The 18,955-nt window shown below is 33.0% G+C and overlaps 4 protein-coding genes across 9 annotated transcripts in view; 1 reads left to right on the plus strand and 3 right to left on the minus strand.

Annotated features, from left to right (window-relative positions):
- Dhc64C (dynein heavy chain, cytoplasmic) overlaps positions 1-4,262 on the plus strand; it is a 43,259-nt gene extending 38,997 nt beyond the window's left edge. For all 5 annotated transcript variants that reach the window (XM_085185075.1, XM_085185074.1, XM_085185077.1 and 2 more), the window contains 9 exons: positions 494-679; positions 1,020-1,148; positions 1,238-1,349; positions 1,667-1,764; positions 2,177-2,305; positions 2,545-2,742; positions 3,070-3,180; positions 3,350-3,513; positions 3,926-4,262. In XM_085185075.1, the coding sequence (XP_085041201.1) occupies positions 494-679; positions 1,020-1,148; positions 1,238-1,349; positions 1,667-1,764; positions 2,177-2,305; positions 2,545-2,742; positions 3,070-3,180; positions 3,350-3,513; positions 3,926-4,094 (1,296 nt within the window). In that variant the 3' untranslated portion in view covers positions 4,095-4,262. The remainder of the gene's footprint in view (positions 1-493; positions 680-1,019; positions 1,149-1,237; positions 1,350-1,666; positions 1,765-2,176; positions 2,306-2,544; positions 2,743-3,069; positions 3,181-3,349; positions 3,514-3,925) is intronic.
- On the minus strand, positions 4,258-13,310 carry Tace (ADAM 17-like protease Tace). Of its 2 annotated transcripts, XR_014877968.1 has the most exons (18): positions 12,775-13,310; positions 12,144-12,383; positions 11,550-11,671; positions 11,308-11,440; positions 10,884-11,137; positions 10,494-10,553; positions 9,918-10,052; positions 9,258-9,396; positions 8,127-8,362; positions 7,785-7,923; positions 7,098-7,167; positions 6,718-6,844; positions 6,436-6,547; positions 5,842-5,957; positions 5,194-5,349; positions 4,809-4,918; positions 4,358-4,480; positions 4,258-4,324 (listed from the first exon to the last, which is right to left on the minus strand). XR_014877968.1 is itself a non-coding variant. In XM_085185100.1 (17 exons), exons 1-17 carry the CDS (start codon positions 12,833-12,835, stop codon positions 4,420-4,422), a joined length of 2,271 nt encoding a protein of 756 aa, XP_085041226.1. In that variant the 5' UTR covers positions 12,836-13,310; the 3' UTR covers positions 4,258-4,419. The 2 variants fall into 2 exon arrangements, 1 of the variants encoding a protein (XP_085041226.1); XM_085185100.1 differs by having other exon boundaries at positions 4,258-4,480.
- A 330-nt stretch (positions 13,311-13,640) lies between these two features.
- Positions 13,641-16,365, minus strand: LOC146539553 (polyubiquitin-C). The gene is made up of 2 exons (XM_085185101.1): positions 16,205-16,365; positions 13,641-15,761 (listed from the first exon to the last, which is right to left on the minus strand). Exon 2 carries the CDS (start codon positions 15,752-15,754, stop codon positions 13,697-13,699), a length of 2,058 nt encoding a protein of 685 aa, XP_085041227.1. The 5' UTR covers positions 15,755-15,761; positions 16,205-16,365; the 3' UTR covers positions 13,641-13,696.
- Positions 16,366-17,430: 1,065 nt separating this feature from the next.
- Positions 17,431-18,231, minus strand: l(3)neo43 (cytochrome c oxidase assembly protein COX16 homolog l(3)neo43). Its single transcript, XM_085185127.1, has 2 exons — positions 17,885-18,231; positions 17,431-17,704 (listed from the first exon to the last, which is right to left on the minus strand). The coding sequence occupies exons 1-2, from the start codon at positions 18,037-18,039 to the stop codon at positions 17,524-17,526; spliced, it is 336 nt and encodes a 111-aa protein (XP_085041253.1). The 5' UTR covers positions 18,040-18,231; the 3' UTR covers positions 17,431-17,523.
- Positions 18,232-18,955: the final 724 nt, after the last annotated feature.

An 18,955-nucleotide genomic window follows, 5' to 3' on the forward strand; every position in this document is an offset into this window, starting at 1 on the left:
TTTTGAGATATGTTGTAAATGCTTATAATTAAAGGCTATTTATTGTATTTGAAATATATTTTTATATGTAGTATTGTCAACAAAACACAATAAACAAAAGTTTATTGTCAACTTTCGATTAGTTTTACTTGGACAAGAAAATTATCAGATTGAATAGGTCAATTTAACCTTAAAAGAGACATTTAGAGCAATTTGGTTGTAAACGTCTTAAAAACTAGACTTGTGGAATTCTCAATTTCCACTCAGGATATTGAATTCTTATCTCCTCGCTCTTGTAATACATAGTACGGCGTTAAGTTCCGCCATTCAACACGTAATTTCCCAAATTCTAGCGCAAATTCCAGTACAGATTGGTTTAATTAAGTAAATACTATATACTTAATAAATATATAATATATATTGATACATATATTCTTTAGGTGTATCTGATTTGCTACTTGCAGGATAGAGTACAGTACGACAAAAAGATTTACTATCTCATTTAATTTGTCAGGGTCGCACAAACTTACCACCAGAGAAGGTGCCATGGGAAGCGCTAGTGACCCTCCTCTCGCAGTGTATCTACGGCGGTAAAATAGACAACCTGTTCGACCAGCGACTGCTGCATTCGTTCCTCTGTAAACTGTTTACGCCGAGGTCATTTGAGGCTGATTTTGCACTTGTAGCTAACGTGGATGGGGTAAGAAATTATATAATATATGTTTTTGGAAAAGACTCTTTTTTTAACTTTTTTTTCTGCTTAAATGCTTAATGTTGTTGTAGAGTAGTTAAAACATGCTTAACTTAACGTGATGGTGAGTTTAAAAATTGTAATCAGACAATATTTTTTGTATTTGATTATGTTATCTAAAGCCAAAGATGTGAAGGAAGTTGTGTTACTAGCTTTTCTCTCTATATCCCACGGAAATGCAGAAATACTCGATTAAATTTATCACTGGTCAAAGTATAAAAAAGCATGTCTTTATATTCTTCAAGCACAATTTTCTTTATACTTAATTAAGTTAATATTCTCACTCTAGGCATCTGGCAACCAAAGACACATAACAATGCCCGACGGCAACCGCCGCGATCACTTCCTCAAGTGGATTGAGGAACTGTCTGACAGACAGACTCCATCTTGGCTCGGATTGCCTAATAATGCTGAAAAGGTAAGTTTATATCTCTTGTTACATCTTAACATATTATAGTAGTCTCATATATTTTAGTTACTCTAAATTAACTTATATTTTTTTTATAGGTTCTTTTAACAACTCAAGGAAGTGACCTTGTCTCCAAGCTTTTGAAAATGCAACAACTAGAAGATGAAGAAGAACTGGCATACAATGCAGCTACCCAAGATCACGACCCTCGTTAGTATATCTACTTATAATGGTACTGGTTAAACATGAAAGTGCAGTGACACACTGTTTGACTCTATACGCGACGGTCGTGGGTTCGATTTCCATTTATGAGTTGAGTGTATGAGTTATTTTCATTTCCCTCGCTCTGATAAAGCGTGGGGGGGAGGGGCCTAACGTTCCACAACACCTATCTCGCAATTTCTCAAAGTTGTGGTGGAAAGTGTGCTGTGTGATGCAATGTTTGTTAATATTAAATTTCCTGTGCTTACCCTGTTATAAGAGGAATACAGAGTTATTGTATGTATTTAAATTTTTATCATACACAGATGCGGCGGTAGTAGAGGGCGATGGACGTCCTGCATGGATGAAATCCTTACAAGAAACTTCTACAAGCTGGTTACAACTGCTGCCTAAAGAATTACCGGTAAGTTAACTCTTTTAACGTTTAATAAAAATAATTTAATAAAATTAATTTGGCGAAACTGCGGATTCTAAACTGTTAAAGCGCACATTTGTATTGACCGAGCTATGTCGAAATTTTTAAACACTTTGTTATTTACACTTATTTTTTAAAATTTTAGAATCTAATTAGAGTGGCGAAGCCCAACATCGTACTTTTATTCTATCTTTATTTAAGTCCTTCCTAAAAGTACGATGTTGGGCTTCGCCACTCTACGCGTAGTGTCTTAAAAATTGGACATTGCATGGAGAACGGAGTATCTTATCACTAGGTTCCTACTGCTTACTCTGCAAGAATATATGAGGGATACAGCGTGAAGATAAAAATACCTCTTATTTAACGCTTGTTTTATTTTTTTGTCACTTACACTTTACAGACACTTCGCCGAACAGTCGAAAACATTAAAGATCCTCTATATCGTTTCTTCGAGCGCGAAGTGGCGGCTGGCGCGTCTCTACTGCAACAAGTGTTGCATGATTTGCACAATGTTACTGCTATATGTCAGGTATGTATTTTTTCTTTTTTTTTCAAAATGTCTATATTTTAGAACCATTGTTTCATGCCATTTTCAAAAATAAACACCATCGTAAAATATTATTCTTATTAACATATTATGCCTTAGGTCTAAGCCGAAAATTTTTTCAGAGATCATGCAGAGGGAAAAAATGTGATCCATACACCTTCATGTCATGTGTTGTAAATTGTATGTAGTATTACAAATAGTAAGTATATGTGTCGGTACAGGGTTCGATGAAGCAGACCAACGAGACGCGCGCGATGGTGGGCGCGCTGGTGCGCGGCATGCTGCCGGCGAGCTGGCGGCGCTACGCGGTGGCGCGCGGCTGCACCGTGCAGCAGTGGGTGGACGACTTCGCGCGCCGCGTGCAGCAGCTCGCGCACGTGTCGCGCACCGTCGCGGACCAGGGCGCCAAGCGACTGCAGGTGCTCTCTTTTACTCAACTACACCCTTGTGGATATGGAAATTATTTAAATATAATCATTCCCCCGAGTGGGAATCGAGCCTACAATTATATTTTAAAACATATATAAGATACTAGACAACACTCACAGAATGAGCTATCTAAAGATCGATCATATATTTTTTCAATAAGATCTACTTTCTTATTGTTGTGTGATTAAAAATGTTATATAATCGTCATTGCGACTGCGAAACGCAGATACACGGTATTAGCAAAGTGCTATTTCACACGAGCATCGACGTAATGTAAGTATTGTAAACAATCTAATTGAGTTTTTTTGTAATTACAGAGCATCCCAGTGTGGCTTGGCGGGTTGCTGAACCCAGAGGCCTACATAACGGCCACACGTCAGTGCGTCGCTCAGGCCAACTCATGGTCCCTTGAAGAGTTGAATTTACAGGTATATATTAACAGTATTAATTAATTTAAATTGCCATATTAAATGTAGGATAGAGCATAATAACACATGATCTCTAATAATCCCCCTAAGTAATCAAAATAAATGAAATTAAAACTATTTTATAATTATATTATTTCTTGCTTAATATTAATTATTAATCTCCATTCAGGTCACCATCCCGGACCCGGGTACTCCCACAGACAACGCGCAAACGGAGTGGTCGTTCTCAGTGACGGGACTGAAGTTGCAAGGTGCCACTGTGAAGGGCAACCGATTGCTGTTAACTAACACTATCATGGTTGATTTACCATTCACCGTGCTTACTTGGATTCGGTATGATTATTTTTTTAAATATAATATTCCTAATATTATGTTAAATATCCTGTAGTAGATTTGGCGTGTTACAACTTAGTTTGTAAGGTTTTGCTATATTATAATTTACTCGTCATTCAATTTGGTATTGTATATTAATGAATTATATAAATACTTTAGTGAAATATAATATACTAAAAATATTTTTTGTACAGTAGTCAACAAATAATCGATTTTTGTTCTCTTTAATCGAAATATACTATATTCTAAAGAAGTGCGTTGGAATATAGTACAATTCCATTAAAGAGAATAAAAATCCAAAAGATACAACAAATAACACTAGGTTAGTTTAATATACAATGCGAAATTTATGTAAGTATCTTTAGAGGGTTAGTTTTGATAATATATTTGAACGTGAATGATATCCTCACAGCGGAGCAGAGCCCGCGAGCGCCGGGCAGACGCTAACACTCCCAGTGTACCTCAACAGCGCGCGCTCTGAACTACTGTTTACCGTGCGGCTCCCCATCGCCGCCGGACAGGAGCCCCACGCCTTCTACGAACGAGGCGTAGCTCTACTTACGTCTACTGCACTTAATTAAATATATATACTATACTCAATTGCATTCGCACATTATTATTAGTTATTCAATGTTTATGCACTTAATCTCTGCACTCTGTACGAGCATTGCATGTTGCTGTTATTTATTGCATATAATGTAAGACAAGTTATTTCAGTATTTATTCACTAAATAAAACAATTAATCAATTTTGTATGTTTTTATTTATTATGTCATGATTAACTTATTAAAACCTTACTTTATTTTGATTACTTACTTTACTTTTATTTGATACTTATTAAAACCTTACTTTACATAAGACTAATAGAAATAGACAAAAAATGACGAAAACATTATAATATATGAACTAAAGTTGACTAGATCCTTGAATTACACCCTTCATACCCGGCGGTTTTTGCTTGGGCAATCTGAAAAAAATGTTTTCAAAAGTTAAATTTAAATGCTCCTTATTTTATTTTATTTCGTTTTATACAATATAATGCTAAAATGAAATTACTTAAACTTATATATGAATTAAAAAATCAAAATATGAATCTATAAAGATATTTTTGTTTGGCTCATATTCAATGAACTAATCTGAAATCTCAGGTACTAAATACTGGTCCGAATGGAATAATTACTATTTTTGTGTAGAATAGGTCAATTTATCGAGGTCACGTAAATACACAACTGTTAGTTATTATCATTTGAACGCGGCGGCAAAGCCACCGATAAAAGATACCAATAAATAATTACCTAATATGAATAATTTTACGAGGAGAAGATGGATGAACGAGATCGTGTTGTCGTTCCCATTCTAAGTACTTCTGGTGCTGACGTTGACGACGCCGGTCCACATAACTTATCTAGAAAAAATAATATATCTATTTATTTAAAAATTGAAAACTGATGACTATAAATATTGTCTTTAAAATGACAATATTATTAGGACACGAAAGTAATTTTAGCTACTAAATAAATGGAAAAAAAAAAGGAACAACGACCATCCATATTAAGATCATATAAAAATCGATAGATTTAAACTAATTCAAATTATAAAGTGATAAAGTCCTGGTAAAATTATACAAACGACGCGAAGGCAGAAAAATTGATAAAACATATAAAGTAAATAAATAACAACCACACAGCTAGCAGGTATCCACACGAACGCGGTGACGATGACCACGACGCCCACGATGTTGTCCCTCAGGAACCCCAGCACGTTGTTAATGTTGATGTCCTCGATGATGTCCCAGAATCGCTCCACCACGTCTTGGATTGTTTTCTCGCAAACTCCCTATATAATTAACATGTATTTTTTAATAAATAAAATATAATTGAGCGAAGCAAACGGAGCGCTCTACTGGGGACTTTTTCTTCTGGACACTATTTGTCACCCATAGGCTGCCAAACGGTTTGACCGATTGAGAGGAAAATTTGCAAACATATAGATATGACCACGTAGATGGTTTTAGGCGAAAAAAAATTTTGAAAATTCAATGGACTTGAGGAATAATCAAGTGACAAATTTCTCCATAGGGTTACATGTAAAAAAATTTTTGTCTCCTCTGGGTAACGCTAAACGCCTGCTATAGAGGTGATATTAGGTGATTAATGTAACTATAATTGAGTTTAGAAAACAATTGATGCTCGCTAAAAAATTAACGTAGCAGGAGTCGAACACGCATTGTTTGGGTTTCACAGGTTCAGGTCACGCTGTCGTCACTTAATATTTTTCCTTAGTGCGTGATTAATTTGTACCACTCGTAGAATGTTTAGTTTAGGTCACCTTGTTGCAAAACCCCTGTATGCAGGGCGTGCCGTCGGGCAGGATGTCGTTGTGCGCCACCGGGAAGCACGTCTTATTCAGGCTCTTACGACAGCAGCGCTTGCACGCGTCCGCCACTGCAGTCCAATTGTATTTTAACTTAAGTATTCAGATAAAACAAGTAATACAATTCTGCCTCAGATTATAGATTTAATTTTCAGGGTGACGGATTCTTTTTCAAAGATAAAAGATAACTTAGTATATTTTATATTTTTGTACAATTTTTAAATTCTTATGTTGTCGTAAACAGAGTTTAGTTTAGTAGTTTTAGTTTATTCAGTACGGACAATTAGTCCGTGTACCTTTTGTTAATTAATGACGACTAGTAACACAAGCCCAAAACGTAGTACAAGAGTCAGTCCCACATAATTGTAAATAACTTTGTATGTATCTAAATTTTATTCTATGTATACATTGAGACATAACGTTTATTATTATTATTATTAAGTTACAATTAATTTGATATTACTTAGAACTACAACTTACTTTTGTTAAAAGATTAAAGAATAAGGCCAAATAAAGATAAACAACAAGATAACAGTGCACAGTACTGACCAATATCGCACATACAGCTGTGCAGGCCCTGCGTTTCGCAGTAGGGCACGCACGAGCCGTTGCGGCAGCGCCCGCGCTCCGCGCACTCGTGCTCGTCCGCAATGGCGGGCGCCTGGCCGACAAATTAACATTAACAGTTGAATACTTTAACGTTAATTATGAATAAATTAAGATTAGCATTTTACTTTGACCAGCTTCACGCTGAATCCCACAGAGGGAACCTAGTGTTAAGACACTCAGTTCCAGACTTTCGGTTACTATAGTGACTATAGTCAGTGGTACCTTGGGGCAATCGGCAGAGGCGCCGTTGCAGGTGGCCTCTCCTTCGCAGGCGGAGTGCGCCGCCTCACGACACACCACGCCGGGCGCCGCGAACACGCACCCCGCACAGCACGGAGAGTTCTTGTCACTGAACATGACAAGTCAAACTGGTTATCACGATCAAATTATGTATTTAAAGTATGTCCAAATAGGACAAATAGATTTAGCAGATCTATAATCAAATAATAATAAAAACTTAACAGCCCTTCCGTTACACCAAATAAGTTATTATAATAAAAAGGACCACACCAACACTTTAAAACAGAGATATTATCAAAATTAGAAATTTATTTATAAAAGTACACATTTTAAATTTCGAGTTAATAATGTAACTTATATACCTGCATACAGCGCCTTGATTTTTCCGAAGTTTACAATTTTTATCACAACACATATCGTTATCCTCTGTCCCTGAAACATATTGTTTAGTAACGTGAGTTTCAACATTTTGTTAAATAAATAATATAGATGTCTGTTTATTTATTTATGATATAAAAGTTTATTTAAATATTACCATTACAAAGATTTTTTTTACCACATATATATATATAAGTAGATTAATGGACCATTTTTCATAGAAAAGCCTTCCGAACCGTACCGTACCGTGTAGCCTTCCGAACCGGTGGTAGCTTTTTGTTGACATGTACATTCGACGATTCAAAAGTGCTTATAAAGTTTATTTGAATAAAGAATATTTTGAATTTTGAATTTTGAAAAGAGTACGATGAGTAAACTCACTCACATTAACTCACACATCCCATTTCCATTACGACACTTCCGTATTCCACTTACCACCGAATTCTAGAGGCTTCACGTGTTGAGTGGCGGATACCTAAGCCGCCTTTAGTCTCATTATCGGAATGAATGAAACTATTAAAAGCTTCATGCCCCAGAATAAGAATCCATATCCATATCCAACCCACAACTGCACGTTTATCACACGCTTGTGTACTTGCGCCACGACTCATCTCCAATAGCTAAACTATATATAAGTACTGTACATAATTTTAACATGTATTCATGGGTACCTAGCAGCCCCGCGTCACACTCCTCGCCACCTTCCACGCGCAAGTTACCGCAGAAGCTCTCCTCGGGCTCCGAGAAGCAGCGCCCCGACTTCGCCTGCAGCACCTTGCGGATGGAACGCAGGCTGCATGGAGAGAAACGCTGAAACCACGACGGAAATCTATACTTTGTCTATACACATTTTTTCTTTATGTATAAGTCGTAAATTTCTATAATAGATGTTTTTGGTACATGTTATGTCAAGTTATACATCAACGTATTATATAATCAGAAAATTGTGATTCATTTGAGATGTGTAGGAAATGCGGGAAAAATAAATACCTTATATATAAAATAGGAAATACCTTATTGTTGACGTCGTACCCGCTAACGCTGTAGGTGTACATGAGGTAGGAGCCCCCGTGGCTGGCGGCGGGCGAGCACTCGGCCATGTCGGGATCGTGCTCGGAGCCCCAGTTGTGGCCGAACTCGTGCGCCGTCACCAGGTCCGCCTCGCGCGTGATCACGCGCTGCCCGTAGTGGTTTCGTGACGACGACAGGCCCGAGTTCAGGTACAGCGTGTACCCATTTTTGAAATATTCTGTTTATTATTAGTAACAATGTATTGATCTTTTGTGTTAATTTATTGCTTAACATAATAATATATAGTTATTACTTATAATATATAGTTTGTGCAATACCGGGGATTTGGGTAGAACCGGGACAGTGCAGTCCTAGTCCTTTAGAAATTTCTAATTTTCTCGCAAACCATTAAACGGTAGCTTTCTTCATTACTTTGTCAACCACGAAAAAAACGTTTTTCTTGAGCAAGTGCATTTGGTATAGTAGTATATATAGTACAGTTCTAGCCCACATTACCATATACCTAAGGATATTAAATTTAGTTATTTGTAACATACAAAAATGAAATTTTACAAAAAAAATATTTTATTTTATTTTTATTTAAGAAATTTGTAGGCTTTAGACACAAACATATTTAACATAAGCGCTTCAGCAAAATAAAAAACAAAGCACAAAAATATATACAAATAAACATTAAGCATAAAAAGCGAACAAAAACAACATTGAATAACTCACATTCTGCACCAAAACAGCTGAGAACGAAACAAACTGAAACATTTATATAATAACATAAAATATAAATAAAGCAAATAGGATCCATAAAACTAGAAAACATTGTAACTTTCATATAAATAAATTTTAATCTTTTAATGACAACAGTCATCCTATGTATTGAATCAGTTTATAATATATAAAAATTTAAAAAAAAAACTAAATAGAAACAAAATATTAAATAACGAAAAAAAAAGACAATATAATAATAAGTCTATCTAAATGTCAAAACTATCTAATTAAATCAGCATAATTATATTTATATCTATAATATTTAATAATATCCAAAGTAACACTATATAAGGCTACTATATATTTAACAATTACCTTCCTGATTAATAGACCAAATTGAACCTACAAACCTGGTGTACAAATTCCACCAACTGAGTTTCTTCGAGGAGAACCAACGTACGCCAAGCCGAGGATACCGCCTTCAAACTTGAGATCGGTAAATAAATGAGCCAAACAAAAATCCTTGTGTGAATATTCTCGGCTAAAAACCTATATAGAAAAATAAATATACGGGTTTTATTATTACAATAATATATAAATCAGCTTCACGCTGTATCCCACATAGCAGGGTAGGCAGAGGGATTTGGGGACATTCAGCAGTATGTAGGATTTTGTAGATGGCACTCTCGGTATGTGACCCGTGTCGTACCCGCAAAATTTTTCAGAGCGAAGATATGAAAATATAAATTTAAATAATATATAATACATACATTAATAACTGTGACATAGTAAATTATACTATTGCAGATAATACGTTAATTAAGTTTTTATTGTTATGTACTAAATTTTGAACAAATAAAAATTAACACTTGAAATCAACTTGAAATATTTGATATTTTCATTTCTTAGCTCTGGTAACAAGACAAAGCGCGTCGTTAAACGCGGCCCCTCAACTCGATAATTCAACGGAAAGAGGGGAACGGAACTTCCTAATACTATGTTCTCTTTGCTTCCCCTATTATTAACAGAATACAATTAAGCTAAAAAATAAATTAAAAAAAGTATCTCGCCTCCAGCAAGTTTCGCACGTCCCACTTCTCTCGTACCATGTTGTAGTGCGCCTCGCCGCCACGCACGCGCGTGGGCTCCGAGTGCACTAGAATCTTCTTTATCACGAAACCCATGCCCTTGAAGCCGTCTGCATCCTAGATTTTATATAGGATGATATATAGATGATATATATTAAATTCTTATTAAAAATCTATATTTGACTTGATGGTAGTTGTCCCTGGCCTGCGCGTTAGATTAGTATATAGCATCTATACCACTTCCCAACTTTGTAAATATTAATTTATATACTTAATTTCTGTTTGTGTAGCTAAGATATTATGTTTATTATTTGAACTTTCTTGAGACTGCAAAGAGCTTCTTGAGATAAAGTTGAACAAAAAATCATCACTACTTTTCCTTAAAGTGTAAAACATACTACCATGGAAAATCTTTAAAATAATTTTCTAGTTGAAAGATGCAACAAATTCTAAAATCTGTTATGCTTTTAATAACAAATTATTATTATTATATTCCAAACAAATATTTTTTCACAGTAAATATTCTTATTTATATATTTCTATTAAAATGATACTCACTTGTCTGTCCTGCCACACTGTGTCATTGTAAATTTTATGCACTCTATCAATGAGACTGATCTGAAACGCCATAATTATATAATTGTTAAATACATTTAATATTATAATAATGTTTTTGATTACATTATCATTCCAAGTGTTAGCTAATCAAATGGTCACACTATTCCATCATATTTAAAGTTATGAAATTTAAAAATTGTAAAACTCCTAGTATTCAATCTTCTAGAGTAGAATAGACTTCTATTTTCTTTCTTTTTGCCACTTGACACGCAATGCCTCCAGATTTCGGCAGAAAATGGGGAAAAGATTGTATTAACACTAAGTTCCCTCTGCCTCTGCCAGTAGGGTTGCTAAAGCAAAGCTAAAAATAAGAAAATATATAATGCATACCAAATAACTAATTGTTGTTTTTGTATTACTAGCTCCCATTTCCTGAAAAAATCTGTAATCGGCAACTAGCAATAAGGGACATCTTGTTTTTGTAGGTGTATACTCATAGTCACTCTGCCTTTTAACTCTCTTGCCTAATATTTCATCTGCTTTATGTTTATCGTCCTGATTTAAATATTTATTTTTTTCATTTTGTTGTAGTACAGTTTCTATATCTTCTTCTTCTTCTTCTTCTTCATCATCATCTTCTAGTTCTACAATTTTAAATTTAGTAACGACTTTTTGCTTCCTATATGTATGTTATAAATTTATCTTAGATATCCAGATACAATTACAAAATAAAAAGTTTAATTGCAAGTACATTCGGATATATTTAAATTATTAACACAATTCTTAGAATTTAAATTATAATTTTTAAGTATACCTTTGCCTTCCTTGACATACCCACAAACTCTTGGTTTTACATCTTCAGTTCCAGACCAGCTGAATTTAATATCTGATGATCTGTATGTAATCATACTCTTATCTTTAAGATGGGGTAGGTGACGCCATGAAGGCTAAAATAACAGTATAAAAAATGCATAGTAATGAAGTTTAATTTACTTACAATGGTCTCAAGGATAACAATATTTTTTTATTAAAGCAACATTATTTACTTCAGATTACCTCTATATGATAAGTTTCATCTGGTGTATGTATAATACCAGTAATAACTCCATCTTCAATGTGCAACTTTACATCTGATGACTTTTCCCCAAAAACTCGCCCAGTGTAGAAATTGTCATAATCTGTAAATTAGATTAAAATATTTTAGAATTACTATCATACTAAATAAAATTTGTATTTCAGGCAAAACGATTGGGCACTATACTATATTGTTCAGGATTTCTCATTCTGCTAGTAATATGACTAACGGTTTTCATGAAATTTATACTTTAATTTCTTAAAAGATTAATACTATAACATGCAGATGTGTACTATCTACTCTATTTGATAACAATATTTTACATTTATTCAATTTTCTGATTCATCAGAAAAATCTATTAAAAGCTAAATAATAAATTATTATAACAATATCATTAACTTCTCAAGCCAATACTAAACAAATATACCACTAGAAAGTACTAAAAGAGCAGATATAATATGCATATAGTATATATTAGAGTTTCATAAATTACATACTTATGAATTAAAAATGTTATACAAAAGCTATACATTTATAAATTGAGGAATATTGTAGATCAAAAATAAACACATTACCTATGTGCACTACAGTTTTATTTCCATCAGCATCCACAGAATAGGCTTTAAAGTTTGAATGTAAAACTGAATTGTGGGGATGAAGAATAAGTCTAAAAGTCTTGCCAAGGGTTTGAAAATGTAGCTCCTTGATAGTGTTAAAAGGATGGTTAGATAACTTTGCTCCTCGTTTTACAACATGATGTGTAAATCTTGAGACATGTAATGTCTCAAAATGTTTTAAATTTTTATGTATGGAACCTGCAATTTAAATGTATTAAAATAAGGAAATATTAATATTATAGATACTAATATTAAAGAAACCATAGTGGGGCAGTGGTACTGCCTTTTGTTATGTTTTATGCAGTGGTTTAATGCAAGACTAATTATCATGTGATAATAAATTTTGCAATTAGACACTTGTGTTCATACAGACACCCTCTATTTATGGACTAAGTGTATCATGTATAGCGTCATATTCTACCATACCATTATATATAGAAAAGAGGTACCAAAAGTCAAACCAAATTTTATTTATAGTAATATTAGACAAATTTATTATTTTTTGTTTACATTTTACATTTTGGAAACGTTATCCGAATATTTCTATTCATCTTAAAATAAATTGTTATAAATTCTACATTATACTTACATTTAGATTCATATACATGAACCGTTAACATAAAAAATAATATAAGACTTCTTGAGAACATCTTGTTTTCATAAAACTTTATTTTGAATTGTTGATTTAACTATATTTAACAATTTAAAAACACATTGAGAAAAGAGTATAACATTATTAAATAAAATCTTGTACAAATTTATTTTAATTTATATTATATTCAATTTGCTCTTAAACGTTAGAAATTGTATCTTGACTAATGGATCATTTACTATTATCAATCACAGTAATTTAAGGATTTACACTCTTTCTTTTATAAATACGACTTAAAGAATGAATCTAATGGCTAAAAAATAAAAATACAATTCACATTTACGATTCAGAGCTGACAGTGACAGTTGATTTGCGTATTGAGTGTTGCCACTACATATTAATATTTTTTTCTTTTAAATTTTAACTATCAACAGATAATCTCATTATACACTATTTATATTATCATAAAAGCTTGTCGCGTTAATCAATATTAAATTAAAACTTCAAAATTTTAAACTTTTTACAGATGTTACATAATTAAATTAGTACTGGTTTATTTACAAAATTAAATCGTGCAAATAATGCATTGTTCATTTTAGGAAATATTTTAAAGCAAGTCCTAAAACCAAATGTAAGCAGTCGAAAACATTAAAAAAATATAAAAATGATGATGAAGAAAATCCACCTCAATATCTAAAAATCAACCACAGTTTACGGTGCCCAACATAAATATAGCATTTTAAGAATTTTTTAACTGATCATACTTTATAAAATATAAGAATAAACCATTACTATTTTTTATCAATTACTATATGTAGCCGTTTACACAAAATCATTATTTATGATTAATAAAAACACATATGTAGGTAGAAGATGATTTTATTTTAATTAAGTATTTATTAAAATCAATTTAAGAAGTTTACACACCACCTCTAAGTCTGAGAACAAGGTGAAGGGTAGATTCTTTCTGGATATTATAGTCTGACAATGTGCGCCCATCTTCCAGTTGCTTTCCGGCGAAAATCAGTCTTTGTTGATCTGGAGGAATGCCTTCCTTATCTTGAATCTTTGCCTTAACATTTTCTATTGTATCAGAAGCTTCCACTTCCAAAGTGATAGTTTTCCCAGTCAGTGTCTTTACAAAAATTTGCATTCCACCTCTTAGACGCAAAACTAAATGTAAAGTAGACTCCTTCTGGATATTATAGTCCGACAATGTGCGTCCATCTTCCAGTTGCTTTCCGGCGAAAATCAGTCTTTGTTGATCTGGAGGAATGCCTTCCTTGTCTTGAATCTTTGCCTTAACATTTTCTATTGTGTCAGAAGCCTCCACTTCCAAGGTAATAGTTTTGCCAGTCAATGTTTTTACAAAAATTTGCATCCCACCTCTCAGACGAAGTACTAAATGTAAAGTAGATTCTTTCTGAATATTGTAGTCTGATAGTGTACGTCCATCCTCAAGCTGCTTTCCAGCAAAAATAAGCCTTTGTTGGTCTGGAGGAATGCCTTCCTTATCTTGAATCTTTGCCTTAACATTTTCTATTGTGTCAGAAGCCTCCACTTCCAAGGTAATAGTTTTGCCAGTCAATGTTTTCACAAAAATTTGCATCCCACCTCTCAGACGAAGTACTAAATGTAAAGTAGATTCTTTCTGAATATTATAGTCTGATAGGGTACGTCCATCCTCAAGCTGCTTTCCAGCAAAAATAAGCCTTTGTTGGTCTGGAGGAATGCCTTCCTTATCTTGAATTTTGGCCTTAACATTTTCGATTGTGTCAGAGGGCTCAACTTCCAGTGTGATAGTCTTGCCAGTCAGTGTCTTTACAAATATTTGCATTCCACCTCTCAGCCGCAGTACCAGATGCAAAGTAGATTCCTTCTGAATATTGTAGTCAGATAGTGTGCGTCCATCTTCAAGCTGCTTTCCAGCAAAAATAAGTCTTTGCTGATCTGGGGGAATGCCCTCTTTATCCTGAATTTTCGCCTTAACATTTTCAATTGTATCAGAAGCTTCCACTTCCAATGTGATAGTCTTGCCAGTCAGTGTCTTTACAAATATTTGCATTCCACCTCTCAGCCGCAGTACCAGGTGCAAAGTTGATTCCTTCTGAATATTGTAGTCAGATAGTGTGCGTCCATCTTCAAGTTGCTTTCCAGCAAAAATAAGTCTTTGCTGATCTGGGGGAATACCCTCTTTATCCTGAATTTTCGCCTTAACATTTTCAATTGTATCAGAAGCTTCCACTTCCAAAGTGATAGTCTTGCCAGTTAGTGTCTTTACAAAAATTTGCATTCCACCCCTAAGGCGCAGCACCAAGTGCAAAGTAGATTCCTTCTGAATATTATAATCTGACAATGTACGTCCATCTTCCAGCTGTTTTCCTGCAAAAATAAGCCTCTGTTGGTCAGGAGGAATGCCTTCTTTGTCTTGAATTTTTGCCTTAACATTTTCTATTGTATCAGAAGCCTCCACTTCCAATGTGATAGTTTTGCCAGTCAGTGTCTTTACAAATATTTGCATTCCACCTCTCAGCCGTAGTACTAGGTGCAAAGTAGATTCTTTCTGAATGTTGTAATCAGATAGTGTGCGTCCATCTTCAAGCTGCTTTCCAGCAAAAATAAGTCTTTGCTGATCTGGGGGAATTCCCTCTTTATCTTGAATTTTCGCTTTAACATTTTCAATTGTATCAGAAGGCTCAACTTCCAAAGTGATAGTCTTGCCAGTCAGTGTCTTTACGAAAATTTGCATTCCACCCCTTAGACGCAAAACTAAGTGCAAAGTAGATTCCTTCTGGATATTATAGTCTGACAGTGTGCGCCCATCTTCCAATTGTTTTCCGGCGAAAATTAGTCTTTGTTGATCTGGAGGGATGCCTTCCTTGTCTTGAATCTTTGCCTTTACGTTTTCGATTGTATCAGAAGCTTCCACTTCCAATGTGATGGTTTTCCCAGTTAAAGTTTTTACGAAGATTTGCATGATGAATCTGTAAAAAAAGAAAAATATTTTAAAATTTAAAATGTTTTTAGTAAAGTTAATTTGAATAGCTTTTTTGATGTTTGTTTTTTCTCGGAGTAGTATTTTCATGATCTCAAGCCATGCAACATTGTAAATATACTAGAATAGTACTAAACAATCTCACTTTTATATCCACGTAGACATGTTAATATTTTAGTTTAATATAATGACATGGCAACTTAACTTTTAGTGAAAGTATCAGTAAATTTAACAAAGAACTTTCTATATGTAGTTATTTGACCTAAATTATTGATCGAAAATTATCAACCGTGACCCAAAAGTTAACAATAACAAGATGGCGGCGTGAGTCAGCCATATGAGTTGGTTGTTCACACTGCGCAGTTCCAATGATTTGCAAATATAACACTAATAATATAATTAAACAATACAAAGAAATAAAATAGAATTTACCTTTCTCAAATATTAGCTTGATGGAAATATTTTCAGAATAATGCCTTTGTATTATAACACCAATAGTCACTTCCTTCTCGTATTAACTCTTCTTTGAAATTGCTTGAGCAAAATGGCGCTCGCTCTTTATATACAATGTAGAAACTACGATCAATTAACTGACGTCTGCGCACGACGGTCACCGACATTAAATTCTATCTCTTTCTTCACCTCACTCTATAGCGAGACAGCAATATTTTAAAATATTTCTCGAACGTCCGTGAATAAACATCATGACGTAGCGTTTTCATTTTATTTATATTTATTGATTTACCTTTTTTATGATAATAAAGAACAAAGACAAGGTATCTCATATTTATGTATAGTACAAATTATCTGATCATATAATTTGTATTTTTTAGATATTGTAAGGCTTTCTCCTTTTAGTCATTATTTTGAAATATTACATTGCCCATGTCATTATATTAAAACTTGTGAAATTATTTCAACATTTATATACAAATTGAGTTATAATTTATGGGTATATATATTCCGATTTACGATATCTCATTCTCATCAAACAAAAATTAGGTCATATGATAAATCATGCCATGCTGTCGTGAAACAAAGATAAGTCATTAAAAAAATTATATTGTTTGTTTTACACATTTCAACACGGATTAATATTGCGTTGTAACATCATTTGTGTTTACCATCAATTTTAAAGTATAATTACATAATGAAAAGATCTTTTGTTTCCTTTCGTAAAACAGTAGAAAAATATGTGTACATTGAATATATATTAGAAAAAGATTTGTAAAGAACACTCAAGAAATATAATTTCATAATTTTGTAAATGTTTGTCTATTATTTTTCTATTTGTACATGCTCATCTTCAGAATTGTACTGTCGTTTGTTGAAGAGCCAATAGCCATTGCACATGAGCTCTAGGCTATAATTGGTTTTGCAAACTAACTCTCCAGATACATAGCAAATAATTAGATGCATAATTTTAACTAAACATATGGGTTTTGTGGTAATATCCTAATAATTTTTAAGAGGAATAATAATATTTATTTTATTTTCCCATCCTGATGAACATATGGCCTTGGCCACCCACATATTAAGCAGTTTTGTGCTACTCGTGGACAGGGTATGAAATCCACGCAAATGAAATTATGTGGCAATTAGTTAAATAATAATCTTAGATGTATGTAATTTGCATGGATTTGAATTAAATAAATATACAATCAACAAAGATATTTTATTTAATTAGCATCTATTTTTTAATTCACATTATAAGACTATTTTAATGCTATCATTTTATAATTATTTTAGTTTTATTTTTTAATTTCTGCATTGTCTTCCCATGGTCTAGGACCTCTTTTATTTTCCCAATTATCTATATCAAGAGTCTTAATCTCTTCATAAGCGCCTTCTAGGGTGACTTCTTTGTCACGATGAAGGCCCATTTTTTCAGCTTCTTCTTTACTTACACCTTTGACTTTAGAAAACTGATACCTAAAATTATTCATAAAATGGATACATAATTGTTTCGAAAATGTTTCAATTTTGTCAATATCAAACTATAATCTCGTATATAGATCAAGTATTGTAAAATAATTTGCATTATAAAATATAGCACTATTTAAGCTACCTATACTAAGACTAAATTATAATATGTTACCTAAGTTTATATACCTGATTTGTGTCCATTCTCTTAATCCAAATGACCCTCCTATTACAAATATTACAAATGGTAAGCCGTATTTAAGTGATTTTGTTTTACTGTATGCTTTCCATACATTTCTTAAATTTCGTAATGGTAAATATTTATTTTCGTCGCCCAAAGACATAATGTCTATTGACAGTAATTGACTAGACTAAAGTTTTACAGACTATTAACAATAACATTTATTTTATATAATTAAAAAGAATGATCATCATTTTTAAACTAAAAAGTTACAAGATAATAGACATAGAAGTTTATAGAAAATATTAAGGAAATAAGATTAATAGGAATAACATGACACATGTGACTTTGACAACTTATCAATTATCATTTAATTTGACAATATGTAGAAATAGAATGTATTGTCAGAAAAAAAAACCTATAGGCATAGAGTACTTGTCGGTAATATGGTACACAAGAATTGAAAAAAGGTACCGTAATTTACTGTAAAATTTATTAAGTTAGTAAAGAACTTGAAAATATTGTTTACAATTAGTTTTATCTGCGTTCAACTGTAAAAAAAAAAATTGAATGCGTGACTTTTATATAGCAATAATGGTGTCGAATACTGCGGAATCATAGCATTCCTGGGGAACAGTATCTATTCCTTGATGGGGAGGATAAACTCGCGAAAAAGTAAACGTTCACCACGTTTATTTATCGCCGAATTTGTTAAAATGAAGCTTCTAAAATAGATATTGATCAAAAATAGTACCAATTTTTTTACATTGTCTGTTAAGGGGACTATTATTCTATCAAGTAATATGTATTATAAGAAATATAAATCACTAATTTGTAAGATGAGTCTCAAGCTAATACCTAACCTAGTACCTAATAGATTTATTTTGTAATATATATTAACAGTGTTAATATGTTATGATAATGTTGTATAATATACTTGGGCTGATTGGTAAGTAGATAAATAAACTAATACATGTGATAGAGGAGGGCATATCAAACTTTTTATGTTCATATAATACTTTATTAATTTGCTATGTATGTTTAAAGTATTTATTGAAAAATATCGCCCCTTTTTTATC

Source organism: Heliconius melpomene, chromosome 4, assembly GCF_056956725.1.
Source record: "Heliconius melpomene rosina isolate 202511_hmr_F chromosome 4, ASM5695672v1, whole genome shotgun sequence".
Classification (NCBI taxonomy): domain Eukaryota; kingdom Metazoa; phylum Arthropoda; class Insecta; order Lepidoptera; family Nymphalidae; genus Heliconius; species Heliconius melpomene.